This window comes from Aulostomus chinensis, chromosome 5 (genome assembly GCF_037954235.1).
Source record: "Aulostomus chinensis isolate RoL2024-O1b breed Wild chromosome 5, RoL_Achi_v1.0, whole genome shotgun sequence".
NCBI lineage: Eukaryota > Metazoa > Chordata > Actinopteri > Syngnathiformes > Aulostomidae > Aulostomus > Aulostomus chinensis.
This window is the reverse complement of record NC_141324.1, coordinates 16287112-16308349: the sequence shown is the minus strand read 5'-3', so window position 1 is coordinate 16308349 and position 21238 is coordinate 16287112. Positions and strand designations below refer to the sequence as shown.

The window sequence follows — 21238 nt, the reverse complement described above, 5'->3', positions numbered from 1 at the left end:
ACCACACCATGGACGTCAGAGTGGAGAGAGTGACGGAAGGAGAGGACATCCATGCAGGAGGATTCAGCCGGAGGTTACCTGCCAGGTCATGCATCAAGTCTTTAATCAGGTGTCCCACTATGGCGTAAGTGGCCACCACAACCAACAGCCCCCCAACTAGGATATAGACTACATTGCGTGGAAGATTTATAGCATCTCTTGCTGGGGGGACATAGTCCACAAAAAGGGCGTCCTCTTCCTTCCTTCGGGACAGCTGGAGAAGTTGTCGGTGACTCCAGATAAAAGCTTCTCCGGAGGTGTTAAGGGACACAACTTGATTCATGGCTGAGCAGTTTTCAAAAGTGGACGGTCTGATCGAAAATTCTTGAGAGGTTTTCTTAGGCGATGGTGGTAGATTTATTGTCTCATGGCGGATCCACTCTCGCTCACGGTGCTGGCAACACTTGGAGAATGGGCAACAGAGATGCAGAAGAGAGGAGACAGACATTTCAAACATAGTTTTATTTCTAATGTGGCAGGACAGACGGATGGAAATGAAGATCCTTGAGGAGCGGCACAAAAAATGTAGTTCACCAGACAAGGAAGATCCGATACTGTAGCCACTAGGTACTGTTCCCGTTCCCCTAATCTTTTGTCTAGACTTAAATCCCGCCATCCTCCTTGTAGATTTTTTTTTTTTTTTTTTGGTGAGGGTCCTTGGTTAAATTTGAGTGTGAGGCAGAGGAGAGGTGAATATAGGACAGACAGAGTTAATAGGATTGAGTCTGTCACAGAGCGATATCAGCTTTCCATCTGTAGGGATTAGAGATATGAGTGAAGAGAGGTGGACGGTAATACACCAAAGAGGCTTATGGTCCTCCATGACCATACTCATACTGCATATGTGTGTATATATACACACGATACATATATTAAAGTACTGCTCTCTCTTGGGTTTCTACTTAATGGACATCCCACGCTTGAAATAAGTCTTAAGCACATTTTATATTCTTTAAATGTACTTCCGAATGATTCATAACAGAGCAGATGGGGATATTTCATGAAATATAATTTCCCCACAAGTAGGAAAACTCTTTGAAAGCGACTTCATTATACATGCAAGGAAACACACCCTCTCCCACTCTATCAAGAAAAAAATGACAATGTCAGAGATGAAAAGGAAGAAGTTTTTAGGGCAAAATTAAGAGTTCTTACCGTGTAATCAAAACTTGAAATGACCTCTTGGCTGAACGAAGGGTCTTCCCAATGAGTGTGTGAGACCGCTCTGAAAAGAACCACAAACACACGGCTGAAGGTTAAAGTCATGCAGACAAAGGAACGGCTTCTCTCATTCCTACGGGGAATAAAAGCGCACCGTTGTTTGATTTTTCTACGGTCGGGCAGGTAAACACAGATATTATATCCAGAAATCAGATCCTCCCGATCAAGCTTCTTCTTTGGTACTGTTTTTGTCCAGTGGCTGGCTAAGTTGAGAAAACCGTGAAATCAGAAACCGCCACTCAATGATGGTAATTGCCACATTCGCGATGAGAATGAACCAAGAAACTGGGTGCAGGCCCCAGTAGAAGACGTGTGCCATGACAAAAGATGACGCAGAAAATCAAGTCTTTCTGTACAGTGGAAACAGGAGATGAGATGAAAAAGCAGAGAGGTCTCTTAATGAGGCTGTTCGTCTGTCTGTGTCAGTATCAAGGTGTTCTTCTGTAATCCTTGACAGGCTTTCCTTGACACATGCCAGCGTCACGGACGGCAACACCTTTTTACTGAGTCAGCAAGACAGAAGTTGATTTGGCGTCACCTGAAGGAACCGTTTCTGTGGATGTGAGCAGGTCATTCCCACGACAAACCTCACAGATACAAAACTGTTTCTGGTGCAGGTGATGTTACCTTTTGGAACGGTTCCTTTCTCAATCACTCGCAGTAAATCAGAGGTTCTCCAGGTGAAACAGAAAGCAGGTCAGATGTGAAATCAGACTCACAACGAAGCACTAAGCTGAACCACTCGTAGCAACTAAAGCTAAGCAGAGACAAGAGCCCGTCATTCAGTCAGGCAGGTCCATGGTGGCTCCTTCAGGCTGGAGTAACCACCTTCTTGGGTTTGTCTTCTGGCTCCATCAGCCACTTGAAGTAGGCATCGCCCAGAAGGAAGCTCCAGTAGATGATGGTTAGAGAGGTGTTGACGGTTACAATGCCGATTATTAAAGGGTGCAGCATGGTGGCAGACTGGGTGGACTCACTCAAAAACCTTAGGACTGCTGTGTGGGTGAAGGGTTGCTTGTCTCTCTTTCTACTCTCTTCATACACTCCCCACCCCTCTCTCTCTCTCCCTCTCTCTCTCTCTGTTCAGTCGCTTTCCATCGGTCACTAAGTTTCTGTGGCAACAACAGTATAATCCTCTTCAGCTGCTCTGCTTTGTTGCAGGAGATAAAGTTGCATTAGATGGAGGCTGCTTTACCGAGGTTCATCCACGAGATCTTGCATAATGCACATGGTTGTCATTTATGGAGAGAAACACGTCGTTACAGAAACTGAAACAGAATAAGAACAAGGCTGAATGGATCATGACTCCGAGGAAAGAAAATATCTTCTTTATACTGAACTTTGTGTTTGTTATAATCCAGTATCTAATCCAGACTGGAGAAGGAGTTAATCTTACACCAGATGGGGGACTTGGGGGGGGGGGGGGTATAGACAATTCTTCCACATGTGCAATATAATGAGGATATTTGCGCTCATTAATACACTCTCAACCAACATATTCCATGCAGAGCTCCTTACTAGAGAGCTTAAAATGATATTGAGGGACACTGGTGCCAGCTGCTTCCACTAGGGGGCAGCCTGTGTCAACACAGACGATGGACTCTAACATGTAGGACAAAAATTGGTTCCTTTTAACAGCAGTTAAATATAAACTTAAAACAGGATGCGCATGCCTTTGGCACCGTTTTGCTGCGCATTACGCGCGGGTCATCGAAGGGTTAGGTGACACTGTGAGTGCGGACTAATCAAGATAGCCGGACATGGCTGCTGACCTTTGAGACGCACCGGTACACGAGTTAGGAGCAGTTGTTTCATCAGGGATCAAAAGGCAACATCCAGGACACTCCTCCCCGTGAACTGTCGCCTCTTCTCGGCGGCAGCAGCAGTGGGGAGGTCGCAGGGTACTGAGACATGCCTCGTGTCATTCCCGGGCGAGTTTAACAGGAAGTAATTCTATTTAAGAACGTCTACAAACAAACGCGCTCGACCAACGTGTGAAGGATGAGGCCGCCTGTGGTAGTCTGCGTGTTTCTCCTTTCTCTTGTCGCTCCTGGAGTTTTATACACGATGAACAACATCCCTGCGCTTCAGGAGTAAGTGTGGCCTACTTTCACTCTCTGCTGTGTGAATTCATCCCCATCAGACGCGCGAAGCAGAGACTGGAGGAAAGGGCGTGTGGCGAGGCCTGGTTGACCCAGTCTGGGACACTGAAACTACAGGTGGATTCAGGACAATAGAAATGCTGTAAACTCCGCTCCAGGGTTTACATAGTCATGGAAAACCTGGAAACGACATTGAATTTGAAAAAACAAAACAATTTCTAGACCTGGATTTTTTTGGTTTTGGTGCACTAAATAAAGCCAGGCATTCATGGAAAACTGCTTCACCAATAACCTGCATGTTGGACAACACGTAGATGGACTTCATTTCCTACTTCTGTTGTATCAAAAACACAGCAGTTTTAATTGAATGTACATTGGAATAGTTTGTCAAGGATTTATTCTTTGTTTATTTGTGTAAACAGACCTTTCCAGTAGTGAATGGTCATGAAATTTACTTAGTCATGGAAATGGATGTGCAAACATTTATGTGGACTCTATTAGTATGAAATCACGTGATTTTTTTTAAGGGGGGGGGGGGGTTAAATGTAACATTTAGAATCTCTGCTCCCTTGTATGTCTTCAAACCTTCATTTTTTAACCCGGGTTTCAATGAATACATCTGATCAGATTAGAGGAGCTGTTGCACGGACACATTGATGGATCTTCCACAATAAACCTGCTTTTCCTCAGACCTCTACCCATCCTGGGAATGGGAATGGTCGTCCTGGGAACCGTTCTTCTTCTCCTCCTCCTCACAGTGCACCATAAAACAAGAGTGGACCCATTATTCTATGGTAGAGGCACTTCAACATCTTTCATTGACTTACAGAGCAGCGGCAGACTTTCCATGATGCTTCTGTGTGTTTATTCAGTCTTTGCGGAGTTTTCCTTCACCTGCATGGTGGGGCTGAGCAACGCTTTGGAGCAGGACGGCTTCATCTCTGGTTTCATGGGTTTCTACCTGAAGATGGTGAGCTCAACCTTCCCTCCTCCTGTTCCAGTTATTTTCATTTCAGATGTGATGACAAATCTGCTGCCTGTGTGTGCAGGGCGAGCCTCATCTGAGTACTGCCTACGCTGTGATGATGTCCTACTGGGAGGGTTTGGTTCACTACATCCTCTTCCTCACTATCATCCACCGCATGTTCACAGGGTAAGCAGCAACATCCCCGCCTTCGTTACCTGTCTGCTGTCTCAGTATTTAATGAAACTTGTTCATCTCTTTTTCCTGGCAGGAAGTCCTACCGTAGCCTGGGGCTGCTGTGGGCCGGCTCCTCCGTCGCCCATCAAATAGTTCACATCCCAGGAGTGGTCGTTGGTTAGAGGGCTCCGCTATGAGTGTGTCAGATCATCAGTGGTGTTAAAGGCTCGTTCGGCTGATACCGTTCTTGTTGTTTCAGGTAAATTTGGATCGAACATTCGACCGGCTTTTTGGAGGAACGTGCCCTTCTTCGTGGTGCCTTTCTGGGCAGCGTCGCTCCTGTTTAGCAGACCCAGAGAAATGCCGGTTATCAAAGCTGACAAGGTAATACTACAACGCAGTGGTAATGGTATCACACAGCTCCCTCCGGAGCCACACAAGGCTTTTATATATCTTTGCGTCGATACCTGTAGTACTGGTAAAATCCCTGAGGCCTGTGAGCAGGTTGTGATGTGTAGAGTCAGTGGAGTTTCTGTTCCTATAAAAGCAACACACACGTCACCAGGATTGTTTGACTGAGCTGCTCTCTCTCTCACACACACACACACACACACACACACACACACACACAGACACATTCTCTTTTATTATTTCGATGATCAAGTGAAACCACATTTTAGTGTGATTAATTCCTGTTTCTCTGCTGACCAGATTGCGGCGGTGCAAGAGAGAGGGCTGTTGTCTCGACCCGTTGACCTCCTCCTTTCACTCCTCTTGCTGGGAGCGATGGCTTTCTCTGTTTTTAGAGGATTTGTGAGTAAAAACCATTTAGAACCCCTTTTTTTTTATCTGTCTAGAATATTTAAACTATAGAAACTCTGAACTGTGGTCCTGCCTGGGCTCAGGTGGTGCTGGACTGTCCTCTAGATGCTTGTTTCACCTACATCTTCCAGTATGAGCCCTACCTCAAAGACCCGGTCGGCTTTCCCAGGGTGATGGTGAGTCGGCACTCCTTGTGTACGTGTACGTTGGTGCTGGTGCCAGCGGTTTCCTTCACATACGGCACTAATATTCATTTGGGTTTAAGGGGGATGTAATGGGATTGTGGTGATCAGACGTCACCGACAGCACAAATACATTTCTGTCCTTTTGAATAAACTCGCTAACGGTTCTAAAATTTCCACATAAAATGTCTACGAGCAGGAAATAACGATGTGATGACACATTACATCTACAAGGTTAGCATCGATGTGACATGATAATGTTCAACCACAAAAAACAAACACCTTAATGGTCGTATTCACTATCGTATTCTTTTAATCCCTTAAGGCTCTACAATGTGAGTATGAAATAACATGGATGTAAACTGCAATCTGATTACGAGACAGTAATTCTAGTTTTTCTGCCTTCGCATCTCCTGAAGATGTTGGTGTTGTTTTTCTACGCTCTTCCTCTGCTGACTCTCTTCATCTACGGTCTGAGAACACCTGGCTGCAGCTGGATGCTGGATTGGACCCTGTTCTTTGCCGGAGCCGTGGCTCAGGTAAGTGTTATTGTAGTTTGAACATCCTATTATGATATGTGTATATTTTTCCTGTGTCAAGCCTCATGTTTACTTCCTCTTTCTGGTCTCTTCAGACCCAGTGGTGTCATATCGGAGCATCTCTGCACTCCCGCACTCCCTTCACGTACCGAGTTCCAGCAGATAAATGGTGGCCTGTTATCTCTCTCAATGTGCTACTGGCTGCTGCGCCGGCTCTGCTCGCCCTGCGCTGCCACACCAGCCCAGCGTATTTTATGAAACCGGTTCCCAAGGGACAGGCCAACACCGAGAAGAAGAAGAACTAGACCACACAGGATTGGATGGATTTTCACGTTATACTTCACACTGTGACAAGGATAATGTCCTCCTCTGTGCACAAACTGCAATAAACAGACAATCTTCAACCCCCGAACCCAGAGGAAATCTACAAATGTTGCTCTCTGAGTCAACTGGAGACAATCAGTCACCTTGTGCAGCACTCCCTGCCTGCATGGACTATTGGACCCTGATAAGAAGGCTGTTGATGGAGATGAGGACTCGTACAGCCTTAGGGTGACTCATTCATGTGCAGTTGCTATCTTTCCAGATTAAAACTGTTAAACTGGATTATAACCAGCAGAGGAGTCAATCTTTCTGGGAGGGAAAATATGGCAGAAATGTAGGAAAAGTCGTCACAACCCAGTTTACCACCTTAAATTCCTACCAGTCCAACATAAGTGGAAACTGTCACAGCTCCCCTAACAGAGGAAGTGTTTACAGGATTCACGCAGTACTCGAGAAGTGCTAAAATGAGCGTTACTCATATTTGCAACTAGGGCCAACAGTAAGTTGTTCTATTTGCTTGATATAACTGCAGTAGTTGATAGAACTACTTTCAAGTAGCATCCTCAGATTATGCAGTTTGACCAACATTTCAGAGAAGCTGAACAGGATCTCTCATCTCTAGCTGTCAGTGTATCTCACCGGTTCGTCAGGTTTCGTAATCCAGATTATTTTGAATAAGCAAAACAAAAAAAATGGAGCACTTAAAGATATTTTGAGCCTTCCGGGTGTAACAGTGTTGGATTAAAATACACTTGCATTACGTATGTGACGTCTCTCAGATTATTTCTGTCCTCTGTGCCTCAGGTTACTGGATTAACTGGGGTGGTCTGTGTAGTTGTAAACATTGTCTGGCTGGTGGTGATGTCACTGTGTAGGCAGGTCTGGCCCATTTAACGTTGCTTTTGGCATCAAACTGATAAGAGGTGAACCCTGGATTCAGGTGAGCTGCCGCACAGATGATCATGTGACCTGCCGGTATGTGTTGTTGTGAATGACAGTTTAGCACACTAAGTACATGTTCACTGTGTGTGTGTCTGTGTGTGTGTGTGCCTGCGTGCGCCGTTGTTTAGGTTGCTGTTCATTTCGTAATTTTATGGTTGTATAAAACAGATGCTAAAAGGTTTTAGATACTAATCAAAAACAAATCCGCTAACCAGCTTTTATTGGATCATGAAATCTTAATATATGGCAGTCGAGGGATTAGAAACATGACGGAAGATGGACTCAAACCCTGGCTATTATTTTGATTTAACTGGAAGAATAAAATGACAGATTTATGGGACTGGAATTTAGCATTACGTTCAAATTAAGCTAATATAGTGTTAAAAAAACGTGTACATTTTAGGCTCAGCGGGTTACTTATTGCTTTGCTAATTGTTCTGGTAAACAATTGTGTTTCTTCACAAGAGAGATGAGAACATGGTTCTCAAACAGGCTGCAAGTGTGGATGAGCAGCAAACAAATGAAATGATAATCTCGCAATATGAAGGTGAGCTTTATCGACTCCAGCATAATCTCACGGATTATAGAAATTGCACAGGTAACAAAAACAACAACAAACCCCCCCCACCAAAATCTGGGAATTGCATCGTCGGACTGACAGAATCACACAGATTCCAAAACAATTACTCATTTTTTTTCCGTCTTTATTAAGAATGGAACACAACAGCAGGACAAAAAGTCATAAGAACACCAAAAAAGTGAATGATGACCAAATATCAAAGAGACCAAAGACAAAGAATCATGACATTCTACCATCATGTAAATATGTAAATAAGCCGTGCAAAGATGGAGAATAATTCAGGTACAATCAAGTGGTTGATCTTGAGAAAGACTTGAAATAATCCCGTCCACATTGTCATTTGTTATCAATGGGATTTGTTCATTAGTTGAGAGTCCTTATAGGGATCTAACTGATCGGACAGCTATTGATTAAGGATCAGCCAATAACAAACAGCACAATATTTACAATACACAGATTAGAGGCAATCAAATGATTAATTTAGTTACTGACTGATTGTTGGATTCGTTGTTATAAAAAAATGATGTTACACCGGCTCTCTGAAGAAGAAGAAGAAGAAGAAGAAGGAGTAAAAAAAATGAAAAGCATCTTCTCTAGTAAAATGGCTGATAATAAATAGTAACATTAAACAAAACATAGCAAATATTAGAAAACAGCATGTCAGTAGAATGGAACAGCTACTCGGGTGCTCTATGGGAAAGTAACAGCTATAATACACTTAGAAAAAGCACAGGGTTACTGGACTGAATGCTCACTTGCATCAAATACGTCTGTGCTTCGTTAAAGAGAATACGAGATGAAAGTTGTTTTTCAACCTTGACAAAAAAATGAAAAAAAAAAGTGACTCAGCACACCTTTTACATGCGTACGCTCACACACCCCGGTCAGTCTGACGGATCGAGGGTTAAAGTTCATGGAGGTTTCACTGTATGGACACATTAATGAGGGTTAGTGTTACAGTTAGTGTTCGCATGGACCTCGGTTAAAGGAAGCGGCTCAAAAAAGCAAAAACAAACAAAAAAAAGATAGTGAGGTTATGTTAGAGGAAGAAAACCTTATTCATCAGTAGGAATAAAGCTAAACATGGTTAGAAGCAGAAAAGGGTGTGTGCGTGTGTGAGTGTGTGTGTTGGGGGGGGGGGGGTTTGAATGTGAACTACTGTCTGTCTTTATGGGCCAAGGCTGGCAGCAGCCAGGCTTTGTAGTATTTGGTTCAGTAGTAGCTGTGTGCGTCCTCTCTGGCCTTGTGTCCTTCTCCTCCGTGTCGTCTGTGGCTGCGGCGCTCGCGGCGTTGATTATGATGGTGGCGTCTGTACCGGTGTGATCGCCGGGCTGCAAAAGAACGGAAGCAGGCGTTCAAGTGCACATGTTCAGCAGTAGATTCACATGTAACAACTACAGATTAGCAGATAATGTTTATGCACAAATTCACTCTTACACACTTTAGACTTTTCTAGTCCTAAATTTAGTCTTGCAGACAGTAAGCAAAGCCTAATGGTGCCTCTTAACACATGAAAGAGATGGTTCAGACTTTCTTAAAGCCCCACCCTTTTTGCTGCTTACCAATGAGGATCCTGATTGGTTTGTTTTTTTTCTCAGCTCAGTCTGTCCTGTCTCTCAGCATGACCCCAGTGATGGTTCCTTTTCCCCAAAATTCCAAGAACCGTTACGAGGAACAGCAAGGACTGAGCTGAGGAAGAACTCAACCAATGAACTACATCATTGGTAAAAAGGCTATAAAGAACTTAACTCAATACTTCAGAGTATTTGTAGGTCTTTTAGCTGAGGTACACAACGAGGGCAGTGGGGACTTAAATTTTAGAGGATGGTTCAGTTCCCAAGACCAGCAGGACACATTTGCCATCACCACGCTGCCACACGCTAAATCGTCACGGAGTCAGGTTCAAACAAGCATATTCAACTCTGACGACATCTGCATTATACAGCGGCTCTTGTGTGCTATTGTGTTGACACAGTTTTCAGTGTCTCAGGGATGGCAGTGGTAACAAAGACCCTCTGGGTAGCAAAGCAAGTAGCAAAACAAGTCTGTACTTTTATGAAAGAAGATTCAGCAAGAGTGACATGTTTTTTCTAGCCATTTCCTTTCTTGAGCCTAGGTGTTGTCATCCCTCTCTTATTGTGAAAATGAGAATGTTCTCAAGGGCTTTGTACCTTTTTTTTTTAAATCAAAAAAGAGATGATAAATCTTTCATTTTGATCTGCTTATTTCTTAACAAGGTCATTCTTACTTTTCGTTTGTCATCTGGTGATGAGAGCGCATCATTCCCATTGCTCCTTCAGTACTTTGGTCATGACATGAGCACCAAAGAACCAAGCATGTAATTAGAATAGACCTTTATTTAGCTACGACCCAGGCAGCGGTCGGTTCTGAACCAACTCCGGCTGTCTTCCACCAGATGATCTGAGCCAAAATTGAGCCAGATGTGGGCCAATATCTCAGGATCAGGCCCAGCAGTTCTGCTGTGTACGAGCCAGACCGTGGTGGAATCAGTTGTATCCCTCGGCAAATAAACACAAGCATATGGCTGGAGTATTTGCCAGATTAATTTAGCTATCTGGGAAAAAGCTGTGTGTTGATGTGAATGTGAAATATATTCACAATAAAGTAGAAATACTCACACTTTGTGCAGATGATCTTGGGTCGCTCCCAGCTGCCATCAGTCCGGCAGCGTGCAGTGGGGATGTGACGCTGATAGAAGCCCTCTGAGCACTGGTAGCGCACCACGGCGTGGATGTCATAGTGTGACCTCCGTCGACCTATCAAGTGGGCGTTTTCCACTGCGGGCGGGGTCCCGCACAGCACTGTCAGAGTAAACATATAAACTTATGATTTTGATGCTTTTTTTTTGGAGCAAGAAAAACTTCACATCAGTCAGACGAGAGATCATTTGAGGGATTTTTCCACATTTAAGGTTTGAGTGAATTGTTAAAGACCCTCATCTGTTCATACTCCACTCTGTACTTGTGTGTGCTGCCTCTAGATGGCAGTGTTGCAGAGCTGTAGTTGGAACAGAGGAAAGCAACTTCTTTGCAGTCCACTCCAGGCAAACAAAGCACACGCTTAAAGCGCTTAATCTCCCTCTTGCCATCCTCCACAATCTCTCTCTCTCTCTTCCTGATCATCCGCAGAGTCACTTTCTTTAGTTTTCATCACATTTTAAAAGAACTCTTCCCATTCCAAAGAAGTGGAAATGTATTTTTATTCAATACATTTTTTTTAACAGTTCCATGTTGTTTGAGGTCAGGTTTCAGGACCAAACTCTCCCTGAAACATCTGAAAACACAAAATTAATTGTAAAAATCCTTTTCAGCATGTACTGCAGGGTACTTGCAGGTGAATGAAAATGAATGCAGGTTTGACAAAATTAGGATTCGGTCGGTCTTTCGAAACTGAACCACTTCTCTGATATTAAGTAAACCACATGTTCACAACTTCTGTAAAACTTTCTGGCTTTATTTTCTTTAGAGCTTTCATGGCTTTTGCTAGTTTTTCGTGATTGTATAGACCTAAACCCTTTTGGGAACAAGGCAGCAATTGGCAATAAGCGCAGCTACAGTGCACCTCTACTGTCTGGACATGTTGTTAGTGGACCCCAGGGAGAACAAGACAGCAATAAGGAGAAGATTGAGATTGATATCGATCTGAAAAATCAATGCAGGTTTGAGAAAAGTTTGTGTTTGACGTCAGTATTTGGTGCATCTGCTGCTGTGACCTTTAATGGAGAAACTGAAAATGATGTTAAACCGTGACTGAGATCATACGTGGGAAATTTCAGGAAAAAATGATGAGCACTTCCGAGTAACAAGAGGACAGCTGGTCAGCGATAGCACACACAGACGCACACGCGCACACAGACGGACACACACACACACACACACACACGGCACCATGAAGAAAGCAAAAGAGTTAAAACTGTTATTGATTGGCTGTGAAAGAGTCATACTGAGCCTGATTGTGTCAAACGATATCTCTCAACAAGCCCTGACCGTTTCCTCGTCACCTCAGCTGTTTGTTATATTCGGGGGTGTTGCCGTACCTGTGCCTTTCTTGCAGATGTAGGGCAGGTTATAGTTGCAGGGCACATCGTTCCACTTGCCGTCCTCATGGGCGATGGTCAACACACAGTCCTCGCCGCCTGCAAAGAAGTTATCTGGCTGGCTCTCCCTCCAGTTCTCATATATCTACACCACAAATAACAGGAATCAACTCATTTGCTTGAATCAGCCATTAAAGCCCAGCATGACTGGAGCCGCCAACAATCATTTGTGTGGAGGCCCAAATGAACATAAGTGCTTTCATATTATTTTCTGGCGTTTGCACAGAAATTGAGATGTAATTTTCATTTTAAATGATGTGGCAGCACATTGTGATGACAAACCAAATCGTTGCTGTCGGTCCACTGAAAGTCTTCCTCCACTGTTCGGTCATTCAAACCGATCCAGGCGTTGTCATGACCCAGACCTGAAAAAAACAGCCAGCAGCTTATTCTTGTAAGATGTTATCACTCACCGACGTCTCTGTATTTACACATATCTGGGTTTATTTTCTCTTGTGTGATTTCCACCACTTTTGTTTTTGCAGCAGGATTATACAAAAACCTTGAGGCTGAATTTTGTCAAACGTGGTGGAGACCAAATCGTTGTAGCTTGAGCCCAGGGGGAACCTATTACACTTCGGGATGGATTAGTCATGGCGCCGCCCAGTGGCAACAAGAAATGGCTTTTTTTTTTTGGTAATACACTCCTACTCCTCCTAATATGTCAATCAGATCCATGTCAAATTTGGTCAGAAACAACTTAAGAACTCAATGATGCGTTACTGTGAAGAAATGGAGTTTTTGTTAAATGCCGTTTCCATGACGCGGCGGCCAGTTTCTCCATAGAACAGAAAACTGTTGTAACTGGGCCACATGGTCAGATCTTTTCCAAACTTCACATGTTTGATGTGAGCCCAGAAGACATCTACAGGCTGAATTTGAGTAATGTTACATAAGACACCTCCATGTATTAATAATCAATGAGTGACAGAAACACGAGAAGCGAAAGCTAACTCACATTAGCAGTATTTAGCTCTGATAAACCCACAAATGAGCAATAGTTGCAAAGCATTTGACAGTTAAAGGCAACTGAAACTGTGTTAAACGCTTAACATCTAGGTTTCACCACCATCACGGTTATCAGTGATGTCACAAACTTAGTCTGATGAATTCATTTTCTACTACTTATCCTGTTAAGGGTCACGGGAGGAGGCTGGAGCCTCTCCCAGCAGCCTGTGGGTGAGAGGCAGGGTTCACCCTGGACAGGTCGCCAGTCCATCTCAGGACCAACACATAGAGACAGACAACCATTCACACTCACAGTCACACCTACGGTCAATTTAGAGTATCAATCAGCCTCGTCCCCTCTTGATGTCTTTGGACTGTGGGAGGAAGCTGGAGTACCAGAGAGAACCCACACAGGAACAGGGAGAACATGGAGACTCACACAGAAAGATCCTGTCCTGGAGCCGGGACTTGAACCCAGAACCTTCTTGCTGTGAGGCGACAGTGCTGACCACTGCACCACCGTGCCGCCCCACCATTGTCTTCATGTGACATAATAAAGAAAACGTGTGTTTTCTAGCACCACTGACTTCATGCAGGAAGTGATCGTTGCACCACAGTGCTCACATTAGTCTGCTCCTTCATGCAAAATCTGAATATCTAGTTTCTCTTCCCTCTCGCTCTACAGTGCACGGGAGTGTGAGGGCTCGCCTATGGCTAGTTGCAACTTTAATTAGGATCTGAGCGTGGAAGTGCTAGGGGTCAAAAATTCACCTTGGTGGTGGCCTGCGTTCCCTTAGTGATTTCTAGTTTGTTTTTGTTGTTGTTTTTTGCCTCAGCATGGCTTTGTTCCATGTCTGATTGTCTTTTATGTCACACGTTTACGCCAAAAGACAAATAAGGCCAACAGAAATACAAGCAAACCCTCCTACCATTGATAAACTCCTGCTCCGTAGCAGAAATGATACTACTGAGGTGGGCGCTGTGCTCTCTGCAGTCTTTCTCTGCATCCTCCCAGGTGTGTCTGTGGGTGAAGAACCTGGGGGACAATACAGTCACAGCGGATAAGAAAATACATTGAACACAAAATATATTGTGTATTAATATGCAGGTATAGACATGTTTCAATGGTGCTGTGGTAACTGCAGGATATGTGATGAAGCCTTTGTGGTAGCAGGTAAGTTTATGGTGGCATTTATTTTCACAGTGCAGCCAGTTTTTCATTGTTCCAACCTGTAGCAATGGCCATGGAACTTCCTCCATCCATGCTCACAACCTTCGATGTCTGTAAAGAAAAAAAGATGAGCAGAAATGAGTGACGCTGGACAATATTCCTTGAAGGGTAAGTGAAAGTGCAGCTAAGCTCAGGAGCAGATGAAACAAACGCTGGCTTTCTCACCTTAGGAAAATAAAGAATAAGTTGTGGCATCTTAAGAGGCTCGTTTTCAATTCACACCACACAAGGTTCTCTGGCTGCACATTAGTATTCATTAATAACATCAAGAGCCTTGGATTCATTTAGAACCGCAAAGGTTAGATATTCATTAATCCTCATTGTGCAACACACACACACACACACACACACACACACACACACACACACACACACACACACACACACACACACACACACACGGAGGAGGAGGAGGAGGAGGAGGACAGATCTGGACCTGGAGATGGCGGACACCAATGAGATAATGAATCAGCTGTGTGTGTGTTTGTGTGTGTGTGTGTGTGTGTGTGTGTGTGTGTGTGTGTGTGTGTGTGTGTATGTTTTAGCAGGCCGTATGGGGGATTATTAGTGCAACCAATCACATTCAGGCCCCTTATTACACGTGTGTGCTCATACTCTCATTCATTCTTCACACAGTGCTGCTGTGTGTCTAGATTTGATCATTTGGGTTTGATTACAGATTTGAATACGTAATTTGAGGTTGGATCACTGCAGTACGTCTCTTTAGCCCCCCACTGACCGAGAAAGCCAGCCAGCACCAACTATGGCTTCACACCAGGTCTAGGAGCTGAAATATGGAGAAATTATTACAGAGGTAAGTTTGTAGTTGGGTCCATATTCCTGAATATTATGTTTATCTGTTTCTCCAAAAGCAGGGAGCCTTTAAATGAACCTGTTTACCCCGAGGAAGCTGAAAGATGAGAAACACACCCCTGGGTATAAATATATCAGTTCACCTTTCTTTGATAATTTACAGTGTTAATTTAAAAAAATCTCAGGATAAGCTGGTGAGAACAGAACAGTATGGGTGTTGAAATGATGAGCAACACAGCGTCTTTGCAGTGTAGCACGGCGAGTCGGGGGCGTTGGTCTGAACCAAGAAGCGGTGGCAGCCGCGGCTCACTTCCAACCTCACCTCACCTCGCTAACTACAAGAAATGACAGGCTGGAAACAGTAAAAGTGTCTTACAGCCCCCAGCCTCCAGGAAGGTGAGTGCACAGACGATCTTCTCTTGAGTCTGATTAATTAAATCAGTGGTACTGCAGCTCGTAGAGTCCAAATGATGTAAAACTAACCAGAAAACGAAAAACATTACTCCACAGTTTGGGGCCATTTACGAAAGAATGGCATGGACAGGGACACAAAACTCAGAATATTCGCCACCCACTTCTGGTGCTTTCAATCTTGGACGCACACATGCAGAGCGGCCAGACCTCTGTTAGCAACAGTATACATGGAGCTAATAAAAGCTTGTTGCCTCTGCTGATGACACTTTGTCACCTCAGCCACAAATCAATCCTGTAACTCCGGGCTCAGAGTCAGTTGGCGCTGCGGTTCCTATTCCTATTATACCAAAGATGATAAGAAGGCTAGAGGGATGTAGAACAGGTCAAAGGGAGAGCCTCCGCTCTCTATTTTCACGTTGAGTCTCACCTGCTTCCTGTCTTGACAGCTTTGTTTACTCTTCTCACGTTTGACAGCCTAGTTTGTTGTTGGTGAACACGAGCAAAAGTTGGCAGCTGCTATCCTGGCACTGTCAAACTCTGACAAAGTCTAACTATTATTTTTATTTATTTATTTGAAAACCCTGCTACAACTCTTGTTTTTTTTCCTCTATGTCTTGTACCTTTTTCAGTTTCCTGTGGGAAAAAAAGCTGCGTCAATAAAATTATTCATTTAGATCTTCAACAGCTTTCACCTCAGTGAACTTCCTGCTTAAGGGCACATGATGAAGCTCCAGTGATGAATTCTCAGTGTGTGTGTGTGTGTGTGTGTGTGTGCGTGTGTGTGTGTGTGTGTGTGTGCGGTTTAGGGTCACGGTTATGGTCAGGACTGTAGTTGTGACGGTGAGGGTAAGAGGCCAGGGAATGGATAATAACAATGAAGGTCCTCATAAAGACATAAGTAGGAGAGGGACTGTGTGTGTGTGTTTGAGCAGTAACAGACTGCACAAACACACACACACACACACACACACATACACACACACACACACACACTCACTCACACACACACACACACACACACACACACACACACACACACACACACACAGTCCTTGGCACAAACACACACAAGCACACAGTCCTTCTCATGTCTTTATGAGGACCTTCATTATTATTATGCATTCCCTGGCCTCTTACCCTCACCGTCACAACTACAGTCCTGACCCTAACCGTGACCCTAAACCTAACCCTGACCTAATTCCAACCCCAAGCCTAAAACCAAGTCTTGACCCTTAAACAGGCCTTTGAAGATGTGAGGACCAGCTACAATGTCCTCATTTTCCAAAAATCTTGTCACTCTGTTTGTTATATACATATTCTGGTCCTCAATATGGAGCAACTAGCAGAACACGCACACGCACGCACACACACGCACGCACACGCACACACACGCACACACACACACACACACACACACACACACACACAGACTGGTAACAGTAGAGTAATGCAGCCATGTGATATTCGAGCTGTAACCGATGCTGTACACTGATCAGGATTATTTCCACCATTACAGTTCACATGTATTGGATGTCAGCTCAGTGCTGATACAATAATGTACTAAATGTGTTAGTGCCACATTGCCCACTCCCATTCTACAAGATAATTCCCCTCAGAATAATTGCTTCTTTATCAATGTGTACATGCAGAGTACTGTCTGTCTTCCTCTCACCGTTCTCGCATGTGTCCCCTCCGTAGCTCGGCAAACACAGGCAGAGGAATGAATCAATCTTGTCGATGCAAGTGCCTCCATTTTCACATGGCTCAGACTGGCAATCATCAACGTCTGTGAGGGACAGACAGAAGCAAGAACAGAGGAGATCTCATTAGAGTTCAAATTAAAAGGATGTATTCTGCAGTCGAGATGTTAAAAAAACACTGTGTGGGCATTTGCTGCCATTCAGGCACTGACACTAAACAAGCTTGTCATTTGTTATGGTGTGAAGAGAGAAATGTGGCCACTTTAGTATCATGATAAAAGAGAATGCACATTCTAATCCCCTCCGCATTTCATATTTGTCCTCATTCACTCACAGGCGAAGGCACTCTAAAGCCTTTCAAGTGTTTTTACATCCTCCTGCATGCACATCCACAGTTTGAAGATCCGTTCCTTGTTTCTGATTCAACCCTCCAAACGCACCTCTGTTGATTACAATTTCTCATTTAGAAGTAATTCTCTTGAGAACAATATCATACATGTTTTAAAATGACTTGGACGTTTCCCTCCACCTGTGTGTAGGAATTAGTATTCAATGAGCGGCAGAAACAAAAGAGGCAGAAGTTAACGCTCCTCTTAGCAGCTAGCGTCAATGCAGCCGATACATTAAAAAAAAAAAAACTGAAAAATTGACAAAAGTTATAAAGCTTTTGACTGTTGAAAACAGTAGAATCAGAGTTAAACCCTTTAACATCTGGCCCCCATCACAGGCGTGTTTCGTGAAACCATTTACCCAGCTGGAGAATGCATGGATGAGTTAAGCTGATGTTCAGGCTCTCCACGGTGACAAAATCAAGCAGGCACCATTCCATTAAAAGTTGGGAGATACATGGACCACTGCTTCTCTGTTTAGCTGGAAGGATCATTATTCAGCCCAGCTAATATCAGCAGGAAATCTAGGTTTTGCGGCGTTAATGCGGCCGTGGTGCAGCACGTTTTGCATCTCAGTCTGACTGCTGCAGCGTGTCATACCCTCCATTTTCTACGTCCCCAAAGACTGGGTTGGGACCCAGGTTGCAGAAAACTATTTGGGTCACTGAATAAAGGTTGGCTTTTAAGATTTCCATCTAGAGTACACCTTTGAGCCACAGGAGGGAGTTGGTAGGTTTTCACCATCCTCACGGTTTCTGCCAGCTCTGCTTCCAGTCACAGAACAGACAAAAGTGAAAGCCTTGCTCTTTGACAATTACAGGACCCCTGGCTTGTTGCCTGAAGCCCCTGGTTTTGCCAGAGCATGCTAATGTTAGAAAAGCAACAAGAGTGTGAAGCGTAAACCAGTTTCAAAGAAGACATGATCAGCCATGGTGCAATTTGACTGTCTTGACATACAGACAAGGCTGAAGCGGAATGTCTAACAGACCTGAAACAAGGCTGATTGAGATTGCTGCCGACCAGATTGACTACTTCCTGTTAGCTTTCTGCCAACAACATTTTCAAAATGTTATCAGAAGAAATGGATCAAATTGTGATAGTGGAAGGAGCCGTTTTTATTTGTGTCACAGTCCCAACAATTAAATCTGCGCTTCAACAGCCACTTCAGTCGCAATTTAAATCTTCCAGGAAAAAAGTTTAGGGGGTGGAGAGGCGTGATAATTATACTAAGTATTTCCATTGGATGCTAAAATAGAGCAAGTCCATCAGTGCAGGATCAGTCACCCCAGGGAGAGGAAAGAGAGGGATTTCAGTGTAAAAAATAGTCTTTATTTTGACATCCTGGTCGTATGTGTGACCGTTGTACTGAACGTCTCACCCGGCCTTTTGTCTCTCATCCATTACCTGCATCAGATCTGACCAGACGATTTGGGTTTGAGCCCCCATTTAAGCAGACATGTACTCTGAGGAGGCCAAGCTGCAGGGTGAGCACTCTTAGTCTGCAGCAAACGGAGCTCCCTGACCTCTCAGTGGACAAAATACAGGCAAAGGGAACATTTCTTCTCAGGGTCAATACAGTGTCACTTTATTGCAAAAGGGAGGATGTAATCTTCTTTCAACTCAGTGGGGGTTTTTGGTCCAGAATACCAGCTTTACCCCAGGACTGCAGCGGTCTATGAAGAAGCTTCTTATATGAGTTCAAACACAGTACTTCCTCAGATTCTAATAGTCGCTTTGTTGCAAAGTAAAATCCCAATACTGAAAAACCAGGCCAACTAAACTGGAGTGTTTTTTAAACTGGACTAAAACTTCAAGATTGTTTACTGCAAACTGTGTTGCGTCTTTGCTACGTTTAGGATCTGATCAAAGGATGATGACGTCAGAGGTATTCAACAGTTCTTTTAAAGCGAGTAGAGGAAAACGAGGGTGTTACTCGAACTACTTAAACAAGACTGAAACCACCTGATAGCCTCAGTGCTGCTGACCAACTCAGCACGAGTCAAATCGTGATTAATAAAAAAAGTTGTTTTGCTCTGTAAAACAATTGAAGTAGTTCACTGGTTTAAGTGAAGGCATTAAGGCTGATTTATTATTGTCGTCAGTTCAGTCTCTACCCAGCAAGTGTCTTTTGCTGTGTCACGCTGCGATTACACCACTGAGACACTAGTGGGCAGCAGCCGTTTTTACAGCCATCAGCTCCGTCTGGTGACTTAACCTCTGGGAACAAGGGTCAGGACTTCAGCGGGTAGTCAGCAGACATCCACACCAAGAATTCCTTGTTCTGTCTGCAGCTCATTGTTTACAGTTGAAAGACGAAAAATGTCACTGGATTGTTTCAAAGTAGCCAGTTTTCTTTGTTACATCTTCAGACCACAGACATTTTTCTGACCTTACATTTCAACCGATGCGTGATTGGTCAAAGCGACTCAAACGGAAATCAGAAGCGTCTCTGTCCTGACATTGTGTCCCTTGCTGAAAAATTCTGTATTTATATCCGTTATCTGTTTATAGAGAATACTCTCTGTATTTAAGAGAAAGATGACAATGCGACTGATTTCTTTCTTTCCAGCAGATGCTTGGCACTTGCATATTGCCATAATCGTATGACATCATCTAGAGTTACAGTCCCATTAAGGCAAAAGTAAAAAGGGTTTGGAACATTTTTTCAACAGACCTTCTTAAATTTATCACAGAAATATTGATCAAAGTATCAAACATCAGTGCCGCATGGGTGCAAGTGCACATGCAAGGAGAAGAAACGCTGAAGAGATTCGAAATGCTGAGGTCAGAGGGAGTTCAAACCAAATCAGTTCACTTTTTTTTTTTTTAGTCCAAAATGCACACTGAAAAGAGATGTTCTATTTCAAGTCCTTCTACAGTGCTAGGAAAAAATAAAGATGTGGACATGTAATTATGTATCTAAGTTACTGGAACAAAACATTTCTTCATTTAAACGGTCACAATTATACAGAATGTGAAGTAACATTAGAATGAAACATATGATTCAGGGACCTCACTGCTAATTATGGCCTTGAATGATCCTTCAGTCCTGACCTTTTGATCCGGGAATTCACTGTGGAACACACACCGCCGTCTCTCCCTCACCATTAAAATCAGCGCAGGTCTTTGTTGTCCGATATAAAGTGACTGTCCGCCTCATCCATTATGCAGAAGGGTGGCTGCTCCTCCGAGAGATAATGCCACAAATTCTGCAAATCCACACAAAAGCCCTCCAGCGTGCCCACGCATCAGCAGCTGGCTGCCAGTTTGACCATCCGGCCGCCAATCCTCACGCAAACCTGCCGCCCAGTGAGTCTTAAGGTGTTCGCAGCTGAGCGGGACTGTGAATGCAGATAAGTGTGTCGCTGTATGTGGTTCATTTATTCATAGTTTTCACTTCCTTGAGGAGCAGCAGTTTAATGAGTTGAGTGTGTCTTAAGGAACAAATTAGAGCCCATGAGGCAGATTTATAACGGCTGAGTCAAAGTGTCCCAGCGTCGTGGAGGTGTCAGCTGCAGGAGTCAGCGGGTCAGTATCAACGTGATGTAGCACACTTCCTGACAGCTCACTAGAGAATTTTTATAGAAATAGAACATATCTACCACTTCCTGTATCTAAACCCTGCACATTGATTAAGGTGGCTATAGATGCCTGAAATTAATTGGAATCATTTATTTTTTATGAATTCCAAGACATGCCCTGAGGACAAATCGATTCTCTCCACGTGTCAAGTT

General features: G+C 43.9%; 2 protein-coding genes and 1 long non-coding RNA gene across 3 annotated transcripts in view; 1 reads left to right on the top strand and 2 right to left on the bottom strand.

Moving 5' to 3' along the window:
* Positions 1 to 359: 359 nt before the first annotated feature.
* On the bottom strand, positions 360 to 2368 carry LOC147261470 (uncharacterized). Its single transcript, XR_015115775.1, has 3 exons — positions 1888 to 2368; positions 1195 to 1264; positions 360 to 442 (listed from the first exon to the last, which is right to left on the bottom strand). It is a non-coding gene; the product is annotated as an uncharacterized LOC147261470 (long non-coding RNA).
* A 476-nt stretch (positions 2369 to 2844) lies between these two features.
* LOC147261469 (transmembrane 6 superfamily member 2-like) lies at positions 2845 to 7128 on the top strand. Its single transcript, XM_086204945.1, has 10 exons — positions 2845 to 3353; positions 4053 to 4156; positions 4235 to 4332; positions 4412 to 4515; positions 4598 to 4680; positions 4763 to 4887; positions 5215 to 5316; positions 5409 to 5501; positions 5927 to 6046; positions 6142 to 7128. Exons 1-10 carry the CDS (start codon positions 3262 to 3264, stop codon positions 6349 to 6351), a joined length of 1131 nt encoding a protein of 376 aa, XP_086061071.1. The 5' UTR covers positions 2845 to 3261; the 3' UTR covers positions 6352 to 7128.
* An 887-nt stretch (positions 7129 to 8015) lies between these two features.
* LOC147261468 (neurocan core protein-like) overlaps positions 8016 to 21238 on the bottom strand; it is a 49613-nt gene continuing 36390 nt past the window's right edge. The window contains exons 14-20 of the mRNA XM_086203498.1: positions 17088 to 17201; positions 14188 to 14239; positions 13887 to 13993; positions 12292 to 12374; positions 11950 to 12094; positions 10532 to 10714; positions 8016 to 9223 (exon numbers count right to left, since the gene is read on the bottom strand). Coding sequence (XP_086059624.1) covers positions 9105 to 9223; positions 10532 to 10714; positions 11950 to 12094; positions 12292 to 12374; positions 13887 to 13993; positions 14188 to 14239; positions 17088 to 17201 — 803 coding nt within the window. The 3' untranslated portion in view covers positions 8016 to 9104. The remainder of the gene's footprint in view (positions 9224 to 10531; positions 10715 to 11949; positions 12095 to 12291; positions 12375 to 13886; positions 13994 to 14187; positions 14240 to 17087; positions 17202 to 21238) is intronic.